The sequence below is a fragment of the Oncorhynchus kisutch genome, linkage group LG20 (genome assembly GCF_002021735.2).
Source record: "Oncorhynchus kisutch isolate 150728-3 linkage group LG20, Okis_V2, whole genome shotgun sequence".
Taxonomy (NCBI): Eukaryota; Metazoa; Chordata; class Actinopteri; order Salmoniformes; family Salmonidae; genus Oncorhynchus; species Oncorhynchus kisutch.
Window position 1 is genome coordinate 7,952,669 of NC_034193.2, and position 20,288 is coordinate 7,972,956.

The 20,288-nt window shown below is 45.0% G+C and overlaps 1 protein-coding gene across 1 annotated transcript; it reads left to right on the forward strand.

The window, feature by feature from the left end:
* The first annotated feature begins 12,566 nt into the window (after window positions 1–12,566).
* c1d (C1D nuclear receptor corepressor) lies at window positions 12,567–17,338 on the forward strand. Its single transcript, XM_020477590.2, has 5 exons — window positions 12,567–12,689; window positions 13,396–13,538; window positions 15,032–15,098; window positions 15,248–15,303; window positions 16,305–17,338. The coding sequence occupies exons 2-5, from the start codon at window positions 13,401–13,403 to the stop codon at window positions 16,656–16,658; spliced, it is 615 nt and encodes a 204-aa protein (XP_020333179.1). The 5' UTR covers window positions 12,567–12,689; window positions 13,396–13,400; the 3' UTR covers window positions 16,659–17,338.
* The last annotated feature ends 2,950 nt before the right edge of the window (window positions 17,339–20,288 follow it).

Genomic DNA, 20,288 nt, shown 5'->3' on the forward strand with positions numbered 1-20,288 from the left:
GTGGCATATGAAGAAGCTGATTATAAACAGCATGATCATTACACAGGTACAACTTGTGCTGGGGATAATAAAAGGGCACTCTAAAATGTGCAGTTTTGTCACAACACAGTGCTACAGATTAGACTTTGAATGAGTGGGTAATTGGCATGGTGACTGCAGGAATGTCCACTAGAGCTGTTGCCAGAGAATTGAATGTTCATTTCTTGACCATAAGCCGCCTCCAATGTCGGCAGTACGTCCAACCGGCCTCACAACCACAGACCATGTGTAACCACGCCAACCCAGGACCTTCACATCCAGCTTCTTCACCTGCAAGATCGTCTGACACCAGCCACCCGGACAGCTGATGAAACTGAGTATTTCTTTCTGTTATAAAGCTCTGTTGTGGGGAAAAACTAATCCTGATTGGCTGGGCCTGGCTCCCTAGTTGGTAGGCCTATGCCCACCTGTGGCTCCGCCCCTTCCCGGTTATGTGATATCCATAGATTATGGTTTAATGAATTAATTTCAATTGACTGATTTCCTTATGAACTGTAACTCAGTAAAATTGTTGAAATTGTTCCATGTTGCATTTATTTTTTTGTCTAGAACATATTTTGTTGCTGTCTGGACCAAGGTCCGTATTGACCTTGTTCTGGGTCCGGACCGCGGCCCGTCTGGTGAGTAGGGGTATACCACAGTGTGCTGACCTGAGTGAGGGCCGCAGGGCCAACCCAGTCTGGAGGTGCTGCAATACCTCCCTACGCCTCTGTCGCAGCAGCAGATGCCCCACATGAAAGTTGTAGTCCCAGAAGTCTTGGCTCATTAACCAAGTACCTCAGCAGGGCCCGTTGGATCCAGGTACCTCAGTAGGGCCCGTTGGATCCAGGTACCTCAGCAGGGCCCGTTGGATCCAGGTACCTCAGCAGGGCCCGTTGGATCCAGGTACCTCAGCAGGGCCCGTTGGATCCAGGTACCTCAGCAGGGCCCGTTGGATCCAGGTACCTCAGCAGGGCCCGTTGGATCCAGGTATCTCAGCAGGGCCCGTTGGGACCAGGTATCTCAGCAGGGCCCGTTGGGACCAGGTACCTCAGCAGGGCCCGTTGGGACCAGGTACCTCAGCAGGGCCCGTTGGGACCAGGTACCTCAGCAAGGCGGTGATTCTGTTCCATGTAATGTATGTGAATGGGGTTGTTCCTCATAGAGCCAGGTACCTCAGCAGGGCGGGCCTGTTGGATACAGCCCCCCCCCCCCTGATGATTCTGTTCCATGTAATGCATGTGAATCAAATCAAATCAAATTTATTTATATAGCCCTTCGTACATCAGCTGATATCTCAAAGTGCTGTACAGAAACCCAGCCTAAAACCCCAAACAGCAAGCAATGCAGGTGTAGAAGCACGGTGGCTAGGAAAAACTCCCTAGAAAGGCCAATACCTAGGAAGAAACCTAGAGAGGAACCAGGCTATGTGGGGTGGCCAGTCCTCTTCTGGCTGTGCCGGGTGGAGATTATAACAGAACATGGTCAAGATGTTCAATGTTCATAAATGACCAGCATGGTCGAATAATAATAAGGCAGAACAGTTGAAACTAGAGCAGCAGCACAGTCAGGTGGAAGTTGAAACTGGAGCAGCAGCATGGCCAGGTAGACTGGGGACAGCAAGGAGTCATCATGTCAGGTAGTCCTGGGGCATGGTCCTAGGGCTCAGGTCAGTTGAAACTGGAACAGCAGCATGGCCAGGTGGACTGGGGACAGCAAGGAGTCATCATGTCAGGTAGTCCTGGGGCATGGTCCTAGGGCTCAGGTCCTCCGAGAGAGAGAAAGAAAGAGAGAAGGAGAGAATTAGAGAACGCACACTTAGATTCACACAGGACACCGAATAGGACAGGAGAAGTACTCCAGATATAACAAACTGACCCCAGCCCCCCGACACATAAACTACTGCAGCATAAATACTGGAGGCTGAGACAGGAGGGGTCAGGAGACACTGTGGCCCCATCCGAGGACACCCCCGGACAGGGCCAAACAGGAAGGATATAACCCCACCCACTTTGCCAAAGCACAGCCCCCACACCACTAGAGGGATATATTCAACCACCAACTTACCATCCTGAGACAAGGCTGAGTATAGCCCACAAAGATCTCCGCCACGGCACAACCCAAGGGGGGGGGGGCGCCAACCCAGACAGGATGACCACAACAGTGAATCAACCCACTCAGGTGACGCACCCCCTCCAGGGATGGCATGAGAGAGCCCCAGCAAGCCAGTGACTCAGCCCCTGTAATAGGGTTAGAGGCAGAGAATCCCAGTGGAAAGAGGGGAACCGGCCAGGCAGAGACAGCAAGGGCGGTTCGTTGCTCCAGAGCCTTTCCGTTCACCTTCCCACTCCTGGGACAGACTACACTCAATCATATGACCCACTGAAGAGATGAGTCTTCAGTAAAGACTTAAAGGTTGAGACCGAGTTTGCGTCTCTGACATGGGTAGGCAGACCGTTCCATAAAAATGGAGCTCTATAGGAGAAAGCCCTGCCTCCAGCTGTTTGCTTAGAAATTCTAGGGACAATTAGGAGGCCTGCGTCTTGTGACCGTAGCGTACGTGTAGGTATGTACGGCAGGACCAAATCAGAGAGATAGGTAGGAGCAAGCCCATGTAATGCTTTGTAGGTTAGCAGTAAAACCTTGAAATCAGCCCTTGCTTTGACAGGAAGCCAGTGTAGAGAGGCTAGCATTGGAGTAATATGATCAAATTTTTTGGTTCTAGTCAGGATTCTAGCAGCCGTATTTAGCACTAACTGAAGTTTATTTAGTGCTTTATCCGGGTAGCCGGAAAATAGAGCATTGCAGTAGTCTAACCTAGAAGTGACAAAAGCATGGATTAATTTTTCTGCATCATTTTTGGACAGAAAGTTTCTGATTTTTGCAAATTTACGTAGATGGAAAAAAGCTGTCCTCGAAATGGTCTTGATATGTTCTTCAAAAGAGAGATCAGGGTCCAGAGTAACGCCGAGGTCCTTCACAGTTTTATTTGAGACGACTGTACAACCATTAAGATTAATTGTCAGATTCAACAGAAGATCTCTTTGTTTCTTGGGACCTAGAACAAGCATCTCTGTTTTGTCCGAGTTTAATAGTAGAAAGTTTGCAGCCATCCACTTCCTTATGTCTGAAACACATGCTTCTAGCGAGGGCAATTTTGGGGCTTCACCATGTTTCATTGAAATGTACAGCTGTGTGTCATCCGCATAGCAGTGAAAGTTTACATTATGTTTTCGAATAACATCCCCAAGAGGTAAAATATATAGTGAAAACAATAGTGGTCCTAAAACGGAACCTTGAGGAACACCGAAATTTACAGTTGATTTGTCAGAGGACAAACCATTCACAGAGACAAACTGATATCTTTCCGACAGATAAGATCTAAACCAGGCCAGAACATGTCCGTGTAGACCAATTTGGGTTTCCAATCTCTCCAAAAGAATGTGGTGATCGATGGTATCAAAAGCAGCACTAAGGTCTAGGAGCACGAGGACAGATGCAGAGCCTCGGTCCGATGCCATTCAAATGTCATTTACCACCTTCACAAGTGCCGTCTCAGTGCTATGATGGGGTCTAAAACCAGACTGAAGCATTTCGTAGACATTGTTTGTCTTCAGGAAGGCAGTGAGTTGCTGCGCAACAGCCTTCTCTAAAATTTTTGAGAGGAATGGAAGATTCGATATAGGCCGATAGTTTTTAAAATTTTCTGGGTCAAGGTTTGGCTTTTTCAAGAGAGGCTTTATTACTGCCACTTTTAGTGAGTTTGGTACACATCCAGTGGATAGAGAGCCGTTTATTATGTTCAACATAGGAGGGCCAAGCACAGGAAGCAGCTCTTTCAGTAGTTCAGTTGGAATAGGGTCCAGTATGCAGCTTGAAGGTTTAGAGGCCATGATTATTTTCATCATTGTGTCAAGAGATATAGTACTAAAACACTTGAGCGTCTCTCTTGATCCTAGGTCCTGGCAGAGTTGTGCAGACTCAGGACAACTGAGGTTTGGAGGAATACGCAGGTTTAAAGAGGAGTCCGTAATTTGCTTTCTAATAATCATAATCTTTTCCTCAAAGAAGTTCATGAATTTATCACTGCTAAAGTGAAAGTCATCCTCTCTTGGGGAATGCTGCTTTTTAGTTAGCTTTGCGACAGTATTAAAAAGGAATTTCGGATTGTTCTTATTTTCCTCAATTAAGTTAGAAAAATAGGATGATCGAGCAGCAGTAAGGGCTCTACGGTACTGCACGGTACCGTCCTTCCAAGCTAGTCGGAAGACATCCAGTTTGGTGTGGCGCCATTTCCGTTCCAATTTTCTGGAAGCTTGCTTCAGAGCTCGGGTATTTTCTGTGTACCAGGGAGCTAGTTTCTTATGAGACATTTTTTTTGTTTTTAGGGGTGCAACTGCATCTAGGGTATTGCGCAAGGTTAGATTGAGATCCTCAGTTAGGTGGTTAACTGATTTTTGTCCTCTGGCGTCCTTGGGTAGGCAGAGGGAGTCTGGAAGGGCATCAAGGAATCTTTGTGTTGTCTGTGAATTTATAGCACGACTTTTGATGTTCCTTGGTTGGGGTCTAAGCAGATTATTTGTTGCAATTGCAAACGTAATAAAATGGTGGTCCGATAGTCCAGGATTATGAGGAAAAACATTAAGATCCACCACATTTATTCCATGGGACAAAACTAGGTCCAGCGTATGACTGTGACAGTGAGTGGGTCCAGAGACCTGTTGGACAAAACCCACTGAGTCGATGATGGCTCTGAAAGCCTTTTGGAGTGGGTCTGTGGACTTTTCCATGTGAATATTAAAGTCACCAAAGATTAGAATATTATCTGCTATGACTACAAGGTCCGATAGGAATTCAGGGAACTCAGTGAGAAACGCTGTATATGGCCCAGGAGGCCTGTAAACAGTAGCTATAAAAAGTGATTGAGTAGGCTGCATAGATTTCATGACTAGAAGCTCAAAAGACGAAAATGTCATTTCTTTTTGTGTAAATTGAAATTTGCTATCGTAAATGTTAGCAACACCTCCACCTTTGCGGGATGCACGGGGGATATGGTCACTAGTGTAGCCAGGAGGTGAGGCCTCATTTAAAACAGTAAATTCATCAGGCTTAAGCCATGTTTCAGTCAGGCCAATCACATCAAGATTATGATCAGTGATTAGTTCATTGACTATAATTGCCTTTGAAGTAAGGGATCTAACATTAAGTAGCCCTATTTTGAGATGTGAGGTATCATGATCTCTTTCAGTAATGACAGGAATGGAGGTGGTCTTTATCCTAGTGAGATTGCTAAGGCGAACACCGCCATGTTTAGTTTTGCCCAACCTAGGTCGAGGCACAGACACGGTCTCAATGGTGATAGCTGAGCTGACTACACTGACTGTGCTAATGGCAGACTCCACTATGCTGGCAGGCTGGCTAACAGCCTGCTGCCTGGCCTGCACCCTATGGGGTTGTTCCTCATAGAGCCAGGTCCTGTGATCTCAGTGTCAAGTCTAATCTATCTGTCTAGAATGTCAGTCCCACTGACTAGAAAGCATCATGCATGTAGTGTCATTACTTTAACATAAACTCAGCAAAAAAAAGAAACGTCCTCTCACTGTCAACTGCGTTTATTTTCAGCAAATTTAACATGTGTAAATATTTGTATGAACATAAAATTCAACAACTAAGACAATTTCCACAGACTTGACTAACAGAAATGGAATAATTTGTCCCTGAACAAAGGGGGAGGGGGGTCAAAAGTAACAGTCAGTATCTGGTGTGGCCACCAGCTACATTAAGTACTGTTGTGCATCTCCTTCTCATGGACTGCACCAGATTTGCCAGTTCTTGCTGTGAGATGTTACCCCACTCTTCCACCAAGGCACCTGCAAGTTCCCAGACATTCCTGGAGAGAATGGCCCTAGCCCGCACCCTCCGATCCAACAGGTCCCAGATGTGCTCAATGGGATTGAGATCCAAGCTCTTCGCTGGCCATGGCAGAACACTGACATTCCTGTCTTGCAGGAAATCACACACAGAACGAGCAGTATGGCTGGTGGCATTGTCATGCTGGAGGGTCATGTCAGGATGAGCCTGCAGGAAGGCTATCACATGAGGGAGGAGGATGTCTTCCCTGTAACGCACAGCATTGAGATTGCCTGCAATGACAACAAGCTCAGTCCGATGATGCTGTAACACACCGCCCCAGACCATGACGGATCCTCCACCTCCAAATCGGTCCCGCTCCAGAGTACAGGCCTCGGTGTAACGCTCATTCCTTCAACGATAGGCACGGATCCGACCATCCCCCCTGGTGAGACAAAACCGTGACTCGTCAGTGGAGCACTTTTTGTCAGTCCTGTCTGGCGATGTTGTTGCCGGTGATGTCTGGTGAGGACCTGCCTTACAACAGGCCTACAAGCCTTCAGTCCAGCCTCTCTCAGCCTATTGTGGACAGTCTGAGCGCTGATGGAGAGATTGTGCGTTCCTGGTGTAACTCGGGCAGTTGTTGTGCAGGGCTTGTTACATTTGGTCTGCCACTGTGAGGACAATCAGCTCTCCGTCCTGTCTCCCTGTAGCGCTGTCTTAGGCATCTTACAGTACGGACATTGCAGTTTATTGCCCTGGCCACATCTGCAGTCCTCATGTCTCCTTGCAGCATGCCTAAGGCACATTCACGCAGATGAGCAGGGACCCTGGGCATCTTTCTTTTGGTGTTTTTTCAGAGTCAGTAGAAAGGCCTCTTTTAGTGTCTGAATTTTTCATAACTGTGACCTTAATTTCCTACCATCTGTAAGCTGTTAGTGTCTTAATGATCGTTCCACAAGTGCATGTTCATGAATGGTTTATGGTTCATTGAACAAGCATGGGAAACAGTGTTGAAATCCTTTACAATGAATACCTGTGAAGTTATCTGGATTTTTACGAATTATCTTTGAAAAACAGAATCCTGAAAAAGGGACATTTCTTTTTTGGCTGAGTTTATGTCTTTGTATGTATGGTGCCTCTGATCTTGCCTGTATTCTTGGAGAGGAAGATGAACAGGATCTGGGTGAAGTCTGCCTTGCCCAACTTACCCTGCTCTTTCAGCTAGTGGTATTCTGTGTCCCGGGCCTGTAGCTGGTTCTCTATGGTAGGCGTGCCAGGATGTCATCCTGACGTGCCGTGGACTTGGCACTGCTCAGGTCCTCACCGTCGCCGTCAGACTGGAAGAAGAAGGGTGGCGGGTAGCCTAGCGGGTTAAGAGTTTTGGGCTTGTAACTAAAAGGATTGCTGGATCAAATCCCCGAACCGACTAGGTGAAATGTCAGTTGTTATGCCCTTCAGCAAGGTACTTAACCCTAATTGCTCTGGATAACAGCGTCTGCTAAATGACTCAAATGTAAGAAGAAGAAATGCACTGATTCATATACATATTCAAATTATGTTCTGGAATACAGGGAATCGTTAAAAAATGCTTTGGATTACAACGATGTACCTTCCTATCGCAGGACCTGCGGTAGATTAGCATCCTATCCAGGGGGTGTGCTTGGTACATCAAGCTGCCTCACGCTACAGAATCAGGAGATGGGCTCCTGCTGTTCTAGCTCCTCCATCCATACTTCTCTGTTGAATAGTGTTGCTTCTCCAGGACCAACTCCAGGAAGAAGTAGAGTCCTGGGTCTTTGGGCTTGAGCTTGATGGCTGAGGTATAGTGGATGGCAGCCTTCTCCAGACCGCCCAGAGGAAACTGACCATCTTCACCTAGTAGTGGTTTCTTTGCAGCAATTTGACCATGAAGGCCTGATTCACTCAGTCTCCTTTGAACAGTTGATGTTGATGTGTCTGTTATTGAACTCTGTGAAGCATTTATTTGGGCTGCAATCTGAGGTGCAGTTAACACTAATGAACTTATCCTCTGCAGCAGAGGTAACTCTGAGTCTTCCTTTCAAATCACATGCGCCGAATACAACAGGTTTAGACCTTACCGTGAAATGCTTACTTACAAGCCCTTAACCAACAATGCAGTTCAAGAAAGATGTACGTTTTTCAAGTGTTCTACTCCGCTAGCCAGCCCCTCGCCTAAATAGGTGTGCGTTTCTTTCGCCCCTAGATAAAGAAAATATTTACCAAATAAACTAAAGTAAAAAGTTACAATAACGAGGCTATATACTGGGGGTATCGAGTCAATGTGAGGGGGTACAGTTAGTTAAGGTAATTGTACATGTAGGTAGGGGTTGTAAAGGGGGTAGCTTTACCTTCTCTAGCGCCTTACGGTTAGATGCCCAAGCAGTTGCCATACCGGGGGTGATGCAACCGGCCAGGATGCTCTCAATGGTGCAGCTGTATAACTTTTTGAATATCTGGGGACCCATGCCAAATCTTTTCAGTCACCTGAGGAGGAAAAGGTGACCTCTTCACGACTATCTTGGTGTGTTTGGACCATGATAGTTTGTTGGTGATGTGGACACCAAGGAACTTGAAACTCTCGACCTGCTCCACTACAGCCCTGTTGATGATAATTGGGGCCTGTTCGGCCCGCTTTTTCCTGTAGTTCACGATTAGCTCCTTTGTTTAGTTCACATTGAGGGAGCAGTTGTTGTCCTGGCACCACACTGCCAGGTATCTTACCTCCTCCCTATAGGCTGTCTCATCGTTGTCGGTAATCAGGCCTTCCACTGTTGTGTCATCAGCAAACTTAATGATGGTGTTGGATTCGTGTTTGGCCACGCAGTCGTAGGTGAAAGAGGAGTACAGGAGGGAACTGAGCACGCACCCGAGGGGCCCCAGTGTTGAGAATCAGCGTGGCAGACGTGTTGTTGCCTACCCGTACCTCCTGGGGGCGGCCCATCAGGAAGTCCAGGACCCAGTTGCAGAGGGAGGTGTTTAGTCCCAGAGTCCTTAGCTTAGTGATGAGCTTTGTGGGCACTATAGTGTTGAACGCTGAGCTGTAGTCAATGAACAGCATTCTCACATAAGTGTTCCTTTTGTTCAGGTGGAGAAGGGCAGTGTGGAGTGCGATTAAGATTGCATCATCTGTGGATCTGTTGGGGCGGTATGCGAATTGGAGTGGATCTAGGGCAGGGCTGCCCAACCCTCTTCCTGGAGATCTACTGTCCTGTAGGTTTTCAGTCCAACCCTAATTTAGCATGTCTGATTCAGCTAGTTAAGGTCCTGTTGAGCAGCTAATAAGAATAATCAGGTGTTAAATTAGGGTTGAACTGAAAACCCACAGGACGGTAGATCTCCAGGAAGAGGGTTGGGCAGCTCTAGTCAAGGGTATCCAGGATGATGCTGTAGATATGAGCCATGACCGGTCTTTCAAAGCACATCAGGCTACCGACGTGAGTGCTACGGGGCGGTAATCAGGCCTACCACTGTAGGTTACCTTCGCTTCCTGGGGCACTGGGACTATAGTGGTCTGCTTGAAACATGTAGGTATTACAGACTCGGTCAGGGAGAGGTTGAAAATGTCAGAGGAGACAGATGCCAGTTGGTCAGCGCTTTGAGTACATGTCCTGGTAATCCGTCTGGCCCCGCGGCTTTGTGAATGTTGACCTGTTTAAAAGTCTTGCTCACATACTATCCACTACTGCGACCTGTATGCTCTCGTTGGCTGGCCCTCACTACATATCCATTTCCAAACCCACTGGCTCCAGGTCATCTATAAGCCGGGGCTTTACCTAGCAAAGACTTATCTCAGCTCACTGGTCACCATAGCAACACCCACCCGTATCACGTACTCCCAGCAGGTATATTTCTCTGGTCATCCCCAAAGCCAACACCTCCTTTGGCTGCCTTTCCTTCCAGTTCTCTGCTGCCAATGACTGGAATGAATTGCAAAAGTCACTGAAGCTTGAGACTTACATCTCCCTCACTAACTATAAGCATCAGCTGTCAGAGCAGCTTACTGATTACTGCACCTGTACACAGCCAGTCTGTAAATAACCCACCCAACTACCTCATCCCCACATCATTTTTTTACTCTTTTGCACCCCCGTATCTCTACTTGCACATCATCATCTGCACATCTATCACTCCAGTGTTAATGCTAAATTGTAATTATTTCGCCACTGTGGCCTATTTATTGCCTTTCTACATTTGCACACACTGCATATAGATTTTTCTATTGTGTTATTGACTGTATGTTTGTTTATCCCATGTGCATCTCTGTGCTGTTGTTTTTGTCACACTGCTTTGCTTTATCTTGGCCAGGTCACAGTTGTAAATGAGAACTTGTTCTTAACTGGCCTACCTGGTTAAATAAAGGTGAAATAAAAAAAAATAGAAATCAGCTACCAAGAGCGTTATCACACAGTCATCCGGAACAGCTGGTTTTCTCATGCATGCTTCAGTGTTGCTTGCCTCGAAGCGAGCATAAAAGGCATTTCGCTCATCTGGTTGGCTCGCGTCACTGGGCAGCTCGCAGGCTGGGTTTGTCTTTGTAGTCTGTAATAGTTTTTAAGCCCTGCCACATCCGACGAGTGTCAGAGCCGGTGTAGTAGGATTCGATCTTAATCCTGTATTGATGCTTTGCCTGTTTGATGGTTCGTCTGAGGGCGTAGCAGGATTTCTTAAAAGTGTCCCGCTCCATGAAAGCGGCAGCTCTAGCCTTTATCTCAATGCGGATGTAATCCATGACTTCTGGTTGGGATATGTACGTACGGTCACTGTGGGGACGACGTCGTCAATGTACTTATTGATGAAGCTGATGACTGATGTGGTGTACTCCTCAATGCCATTGGATGAATCCCGGAACATATTCCAGTCTGTGCTAGCTAAACAGTCCTGTAGTGTAGCATTCACGTCATCTGACCACTTCCAAATTGAGCGAGTCACAGTAACTTCCTGGTTTAATTTTTAATATATACTTGGTATTTTACCAAGTAGGGCTATCTTCTGTATACCAACCCTACCTTGTCACAACACAACTGATTGGCTCAAATGCATTATTAAGAAGGATAGAAATTCCACAAATTCACTTTTAACAACCTCAATAATCTGGTTGAGAGAATGCCGAGTGTGCAAAGCTGTCATCAAGGCAAAGGGTGGCTACATTGAAGAATATCTTGCTAGCTAGCTAGCTAGCAAGCAACATTTAACATTAACTAGCTAGCAATTCAATTATATCTAACACATAGCTACATGACATTAACTCAGAGCTTTAATATCTAAAACAATTCTTACCTTGGTCAGTCACACTGCATGTTGTGGTGGCAAGCTAAAGACCCTGGCTAGCTAACTAGCTGTGTTAGCGAGCTTGATGAAAACTCTTGCTTGCAGGCTGAAGAATAAAATATCTTCTTCAAATCAATGTATTTATTAAATAATAAAATAAAATACCATTATTCATTTTTATTTTTATTTAACTAGGCTAGTCAGTTGACAGCCAACCCCGGCCAAACCCTAACCCGGACGTCGCTGGGCCAATTATGCACCACCCTATGGGACTCCCAATCACGGCCGGTTGTGATACAGCCTGGAATCTAACCAGGGTCTGTAGCGACATCTCTAGCACTGAGAAGCAGTGGATTCCATTATCCATCTGAAGAAAATTCTAAATTGCAATGGGCCTCGGCTGTTCTGTCAGGGTAGGATTAGAATACCTCTGTGTTATAGTAACTCTGTAGAGGGCGGTCAGAGTGACAGGACATTCATACTAGATCTGCTCTTTCAGATCCCTAAAAGCCACAGCCATGGGATTCTGCTCGTGTGACCAGCACATATTACATCTGGATGAGATTTGAAAAGAGACACTCTAATCCTTTAGGCCTCATTCAATAGTTGATGTTATTATCTAAAGTACAAAGATTTACCAAAGGTTTCCAGACACATTTTGCCGATACTGTAGCAGTCTGTGAAATCATCTTACCTGAGAATTGCTGCCATCTGCTGATAAAACCTTGATACTGACAACAGTTTCACCAACTTTCAATGGGGAATGTTGGGAATCACTTTCTCCATTCACTGAAACATTCATGTTTTTATCAGGAACCTTGGGCATTACAGTCACTGGAGTTACAGTAGAATGAAACTGTGCCTAAATGAGGTACAAAAAAAAAAACAGCACATTACATGTCATTGTATAAGTCATTAGAATAGTACTTTACTTTCTTAAGGTTATGGCTATCCTCCTCTCATTTGAGTAGGTAATCATAGATGTTTGGGGAAAATGTAGGTTGTAGTTGACCGTGCAATATTTCATGGAGGTGTCACAATCGGCTACCACCTCAATCGCAACCCCATTCAAACCTTAGTTCAAATTCCATCAAACTAAATTATCACCACACAGCTGAAAAAAAATGCATCAATTTGCAAGAGCATGAAGAACAAATTATGGCTTATGTCCTCAGTGTGTAATATTTTACAGCGTTTCCTCCGACGCTCACTGTCTATGTTGGAAACCATAATTTTGTTCTCTGTGCAGCGCTTTGCTAGCACTCAAATGATGTTAACGGTCCTGTTTATTAAGCCATTGCCAACTAAATGAATCACATTCTACTAACTTTAATTTTAAAATAGCCAGGATAGCCCCTCACAATATGCACTTTTAGCGATTGAATGTACATTTTGTTTTCTGCAATCCAACACAGTAGAGGACGCTATTGAGCATCGGTGTAGTGTCGATAGGAGAAACACAAAACATAGAAGAAGAGAATGTTGCCGCTTACGTATTTCTGGTTGGACAACAACGTGTGGAGAAACAGGTAGCTAGCTAGCTTCTCATTATTACATTAACCAGATAATATAATATATAATATAATAGACAAACTATTCAACAATGAGTAGTTAACGGAGTATTGCGAGGGGATATGTCATTGACAGGAATAAAGTGTTTTCGCTGAGCCGTAGCTTGCTTAAACGCTAGCTAGCCAGCAATATGCATGGCTATTTTGGCCACATTATCAATGATATTGCTTCGCCTCTTCCTATTCATCTTGGCTACATCAAAGCAGGTGGTATATATAGATGGGTTGGTAGTTTAGCAACAAAACCGACGCGTGTAAAACAGACGGGTTGGTTTAGATTGTTGTTAACGTGTAAAGTATGTTCCGTCTCCAATGTTTTTTGAAAACATAAATAAATTACTAATATATTGAGCGTTACATGAATCTTATAAATTTGGATGCAATCAAATTATATTTAAACAAAATAATGTTGCAGGAATGCAAATCTTTTGTTTCTAACAACCAAAATGATTTCAGAACTATCTGCGATGGTGAGTGTCGAGCCTCTTCTTCTTGTTGAGGTGGAACGACTCATGGTATCATTAGTAGCTAGCTAGCCACCTTGTCTAGTGTCTACAGTACACTCAATACTTTAAGTCCCTCTGGATAAGAGCGTCTGCTAAGTGAATAAAATGTACTATGTCTGTCTAGCTAATGTTAATTTGTCTTTCTCAATTTTCCCCAGACAACATGGCAGAGGACATCCCTGTGGAAGACTACCCTACTGAGATTGAGGAGCAGCTCACAGGGTTTGAGTCATCAGTCGGTGCTGTCAACAACATGGTGCAAACCATCCTATCCATGCCAAGAAATGAGCTGGTGAAAAAAGTATGTTTTCAGACTGACTGGGTAGAAGGACTTGGTATTGAGTTCCTCTGAAGTCCTGCGGTGTATTCAGTTGATTACCGCTTAAGAACCAAACGGAGCACAAACGAAACGAGACCTAGCTGAATTTGTCCAATAGAAACTCTAGTTTTCGATGCAACACATTTTCCGTTTGTAGTTTAACGGTTTCTGTCGCAAAAAGTTTTTCAACAGTATCGGCGTAATGAATACACCCCTGATTATTGGGGATGTCACTCTGAGTCGGTCACATATTCAAACGAACAGAACAGCAATATTTAGGCCTCTGCTGTTAAACCCTCACCAATTAAGAGGTTTAATTACATTACTGAACTGGTGTGCACATAGCGCCCTGCTCAAATCTACAGCTCCGGGTCATATTGTCAACAAGGCAGGCAGCATAAGGCATGCTTCAGAAACAGGCTACAACATGTATTTTCTATAAAATACATTTGTTTGAATTCTCAAACTATGCTGAACAAAGATATAAACGCAACATGTAAAGTGTTGGTCCCATGTTTCATGAGCTGAAATAAAAGATCCCAGAAATGTGCACAAAAAGCATTTCTCTCCAATTTTGTGCACAAACTTGTTTACATCCTTGTTAGTCAGCATTTCACCTTTGCCAAGATAATCTATCCACCTGACAGGTGTGGCATATCAAGAAGTTGATTAAATGGCATCATTACACAGGTCCACCTTGTGCTGGGGACAATAAAAGGCCACACTAAAATGTGCAGTTTTGTCACACAACGCCACAGAAGTCTCAAGTTTTGAGGGAGCGTGCAGTTGGCATGCTGACTGCAGGAATATCCACCAGAGCTGTTGCCAGATAATTTAATGTTCATTTCTCAACCATACGCCGCCTCCAACGTCGTTTTAGAGAATTTGACTTTCAACCTGCCTCACAACCGCAGACTACGTGTAACCATGCCAACCCAGGACCTCCACATCCGGCTTCTTCACCTGTAAGATTGTCTGAGACCAGCCACCTGGAAATCTGATGAAACCAAGGAGTATTTCTGTCTGTAATTAAAGCCCTTTTGTGTGGAAAAACTGATTGACTGGGCCTGGCTCCCAAGTGGGTGGGCCTATGCCATGGTTCCGCCCCTGCCCAGTTATGTGAAATCCATAGATTAGGGCCTAAGGAATTCATTTTGACTGACTGATTTCCTTATATGAACTGTAACTCAGTAAAATTGTTAATTGTTGCATGTTGTTTATTTTTGTTCAGTATAGTTTTGCTTCAGAAGGCAGATAAATCATGTGTGTTTTCTATCAAACACTTATTCATGTGAAAACAGGGAATACTAACTCATTACTGCTTGCCAATTTCACCAGTGGCTCTCAGCTCATGCCCGGGGTGCAGCCTGGTTACAAAACGAATACAAATCACTTTTAACTCTAACTCTGCCTACCTATCGAACTGGGCGAGCTAAAACAAACCCCTCTCAATGTGTCTCTTGTTTTCTTAATAGCTGGATCCTCTGGAACAAGCCAAGCTAGACCTAATGTCTGCATATAGCCTCAACTCTCTTTTCTGGAGTAAGTGTGCTTCGTTTTCCTGCAAATCCAAGTTAATATTATAAAATGATATCCAGTCTGCACATTTTTTGGGGAGGTGTAAAGATGTTGAAATGATTTGTCACCACAACACACCCCATGTTAAATTACAGTGTCATTCTTGTTTACAGTGTACTTGGTCACACAAGGAATAAACCCAAAAGAACATGCAATCAAACAAGAGTTGGTAAGATATTACATTTTTACCCTGAAGAGAATTCCACTCCTCCCAAACCTATTTTGTTCAGTCAATTGTCAACTTGCATAACCTGCATTCAAAACCCCACATACACAGTGTACAAAACATTAGGACAACCTGCTCTTTCCACGACAGAGCATGTTTACATACACACTAATAATTCAATATTAAATTATGGCAGAAGGCCGAGTATGGCGTAACATTAGCCATGTAAACACCTTACTCTGCTTATCTGTCATGGAAACAGCAGGCGTTCCTAATGTTTTGTACACTGTATGTATGGTTATAATGGAAGTAAACATATGTCGATTTAAACACATTTTTCAGCATTTATCAAATGTCCCCTCAGTAGCCTGATTTCAGATGTCCATGTAAACATGATTGTTAAGGAAATCGTTCTTCTTGCATAGCATGTAAACATTTTAAACAAGCTATTATATTAAGCTGACGACCCACAATAATCATATTGTTTGCATGTAACGTTGGTCAGGTGAATCCAGGGGTAAGCTATAATCCCTCATTGATGACACTTGTTGAATCCACTTCAATCACTGTAGATGAAGGGGAGGAGACAGGTTAAAGAAGGATTTTTCAGCCTTGAGACATTGGTTGTGTATGTGTCCCATTGAGGGTGAATGAGCAAGACAAAAGATTGAAGTGCCTTTGAACGGAGTATGGTAGTAGGTGCCAGAGGCACCGGTTTGTGTCAAGAACTGCAACGCTGCTGGTTTTTCACGCTCAACAGTTACCGTGTGTATCAAGAATGATCCACCACACACAGGACATTCAGCCAACTTGACACAATAGTGGGAAGCACAGGAGTCAACATGGGTCGGCGTCTCTGTGGAACGCTTTCGACACCTTGTGGAGTCCATGTCCTGACCTATTGAAGGTGTTCCTAATATTTTGTACACTCGGTGCCTACTGTAGATAGGTGACATGTAATATTTTTTCTTTCTAAATCCTTTGTTTTCTTGTCACCTGACTAGGAGAGGATCAGGACGTATATGAACCGTGTGAAGGAGATCACTGACAGGAGGAAAGCAGCCCGTCTGGACAAGGCAGCGGCGTCTCGCTTCCTCAGGAACGCATTGTGGAAACTTGAGGAAGGGAGGTCAAAGGACACGCCGGGTTGTGACGCTCAGGACACGCCGGGACGTGCCCCCCAGCACACACCAGGTCGCGGCCAGCACAGGCCAGATCGCGGCCACCGCACGCCAGGTCGCGGCCAGCACAGGCCAGATCGCGGCCAACACACGCCAGGTCGCGGCCAACGCACGCCAGGTCGCGGCCAGCAGAAAAGCTTTGATGGCCATCAGTCAAAAGGACCCAAACTCAGCTGAGAGGAGGTGGAGCAACACCAGGGGCTGGTTCCTCACTGGCCTCTACCACGGTTCCTTGGCCCCCTTTTCTATGTGCACCTGTCTGAAAGTACCTGATAGGTACAAGCAGCGCCTTATCACTTGTTACCATGGACACGTGACTCATGAGCCACTGGTGTTTTTGTAATGCGCACAGACACACACACACACACACACACTTTTTTTGTGCAGAAATAGAAGTTCATCAAATTGTTTTAGTTCATTTTCACTCTTCAAACATTTTTAAAGAAGTCATTGTCATAACATCTGACAAAATGTTTGGATGATCTAGATGTTCTACCAGCCCTATTATCTTAGACGAGAGCAATCTATTTTATATGCATCTGGATAATTTAGACATGAAAACGTTTTTTTGTGTGTTTTTTTTGCTTCCTGTGATTATGGTATTGGATCCATCTTGTTTCAACTATAAAGTCTTTATTGATGCTGTTCATTCTGGTAACACCCTACATAGCATCCTCCGTCTGTAGGGCCCTACTGTGATTAAAGAATGCCACTCTGGAAACCGTCTCCAACACTCGTGATCATGTCAATTGTAGATCCGACATGTCGCCCGTGTTTAGAAAGTATTCCGGTTGGTAAACACTGTCCTGTGTCTGTATTGGATCTATCTTGTTTCAACTATAAAGTCTTTATTGATGCTCGGGTACTGTTCATTCTGGTAACACCTTACATAGCATCCTCCTTCTGTGGGGACCTCTGGGGCATCTTTATCCATCCTAATGGTACCCTTTTCTCGACAGTGTGTAACTTTTTGATCGGAGCCCTATGGGGAAACAGGGTACCATTTTAGACACTACCTCAGTCTTCATTTATTACATTCTGCAACAAATCAGTTTGTCCCTATAATCAAGCTCAGGAAGTAGGGACATATGTACGCTGGTTCCCCAGGAATGAGGGATCTTTTCTCTACTCATCATCTTTGGTCCAGGGACATTTGTTTAGCAGAGTTCTGCATCTCTTTTCCTTTTCCCCTGAAGTGTTGATTCTACGCCGTTCAAAGAAGTATCACAGCGGTCGAAGCGGTGCTAGAGGTGTCACTAAAGACCCTGGCATCCGTTATCCATCTGGCGCAGGGGTCTAAGGCACTACATCTCAGTGCTAGAGGCGTCACTAAAGACCCTGGCATCCGTTATCCATCTGGCGCAGGGGTCTAAGGCACTACATCTCAGTGCTAGAGGTGTCACTAAAGACCCTGGCATCCGTTATCCATCTGGCGCAGGGGTCTAAGGCACTACATCTCAGTGCTAGAGGTGTCACTAAAGACCCTGGCATCCGTTAGACCCCTGCGCCAGATGGATAACGGATGCCAGGGTCTTTAGTGACACCTCTAGCACTGAGATGTGCCTTATCCATCTGGCGCAGGGGTCTAAGGCACTACATCTCAGTGCTAGAGGCGTCACTAAAGACCCTGGCATCCGTTATCCATCTGGCGCAGGGGTCTAAGGCACTACATCTCAGTGCTAGAGGTGTCGCTACAGACTGGTTCGATTCCAGGCTGTATCACAACCGGCCGTGATTGGGAGTCCCATAGGGCGGCGCACAAATGTGCCCAGCGTCGTCCGGGTTTGGCCGTCATTGTAAATAAGAATTTGTTCGGAAAGGACTCTGACTTGCCAGAGACGTGAGAATGGCTGGCTAGAGTCCATACAGTCAGTCATGAGAATGGCTGGCTAGAGTCCATACAGTCAGTCATGATAATGGCTGGCTAGAGTCCATACAGTCAGTCATGATAATGGCTGGCTAGAGTCCATACAGTCAGAGACATGAGAATGGCTGGCTAGAGTCCATACAGTCAGAGACATGGGAATGGCTGGCTAGAGTCCATACTGTCAGAGACATGAGAATGGCTGGCTAGAGTCCATACAGTCAGAGACAATGGTATGGCTGGGTGGTAGCCTGTTAGTGACAGTCTATGAAGGTTATAGTAGAGGGGGTCAGATAATAACCATGAAGGTTATAGTAGAGGGGGTCAGATAATAACCATGAAGGTTATAGTAGAGGGTCAGATAATAACCATGAAGGTTATAGTAGAGGGGGTACATTCACTGTAGAGGATGTGCTACAGAGTGGAAAATATATAAAACAGTCATTCAGTAGCAGAGCGCAAATTGGAAGTTGCATATATTATAGTGGCAAGTCACCACTATAGTAAGTGTTGATTGGGCAATGCAGCTTTGGGGTAGGAAAGTTCTTCTTACATTCAGTACCAATCAAAAGTGTGGACACACCTACTCATTAATAGCAAATATGGAATCATGCAGTAACCAAAAAAAAGTGTTAAACAAATCCAACTATATGTTATAGTTGAGATTCTTCAAAGTAGCCACTGTTTGCCTTGATGGCAGCTTTGCACACTCTTGGCATTCTCTCAACCAGCTTCATGAGGTAGTCACCTGGAATGCATTTCAATTAACAGGTGTGCCTTGTTAAAAGTTATTTATGGCAATTTTCTTCCTTCTTAATGCATTTGAGGCACATCAATAGCAGTAGCATGTGTAATAATCTGATTGCTGTTATACTTTAGTGTGTATGTGAAATTTAGGGTAGGGCTGCCAATTTAGCATTTCCTTAATTTTTGGGCTATTGCCAACACTAACTGTCACGTAAAACGTAGGTTCTGCATTTAATATATACAACAACGTGCAGAGATAGTGCGATTAACATACAGTTAATGTATAGTTCTAGGATGTTAGTGCACTGTCTGGCAATTTACATTTAGTTTAATTTAACTTGGCAAGTCAGTTAATAAGAACCAATTCTAATTCACAATGAAGGCCTACCCACAGCCAAACCCTAACGATGCTGGGCCAATTTTGCGCCACCCTATGGGACTCCGAATCACGGCCTGTCGTGATACAGCCTGGAATCAAACCGGAGTCTGTAGAGGCGCCTCTTACACATGGATGCAGTGGCCTTAGACCGCTGCGCCACTCGGGAGCCCAATGTATAGTCCAGAAAAAACAAGATCAGTCTTTACTGGTATCCTAGAGAGGCGATATTGAAAATATTAAAGATCATCTGAACCTTGTCTGAACGTCTGCTGACCTTTGTGGCCCTGGGTCTAACTAGACGGCAATGTGCTGGATGGAACAGAAGGCGTCCGTCCACCTATTTCTCCACAGACAACGTGGCTCTGTGCTGCGTAGCTTATAGCACCAGATGACAAAGGCTTAGTCAGATAATCCTCTTCGCCATCTGCCCCATGGCCGCCCCACTCAGAACCTCCCAAATTCAAACCTCAAAAACAGGGCACTGGCAACAGATGCTAACATGTGTAACTAGCAGGTGCTTCATTAGGAAAACAGACTGGCGTACACGTGCTGCGGCAGCTGCTCGGGTTGGGTTTTAAACTGTAGCATTTATCAGGATACGTACAGTATGATACGTACCGATTTAGATCGTATGTCATTTGTAACATATAGAAATGGTAGGCTGGAGATGGTTGGAACAGAAGGCAATGCTAGATGAGATGGGAAAGCTTCACATGTCCTTATGATTGCTGTGGATATCTGTTGCCGTTACGCTGTTCTGTTTCAGACAGGCTCACCAGTAGTGGGTGCCAGTGTCTTTTCTTGAATCCAAATCAAT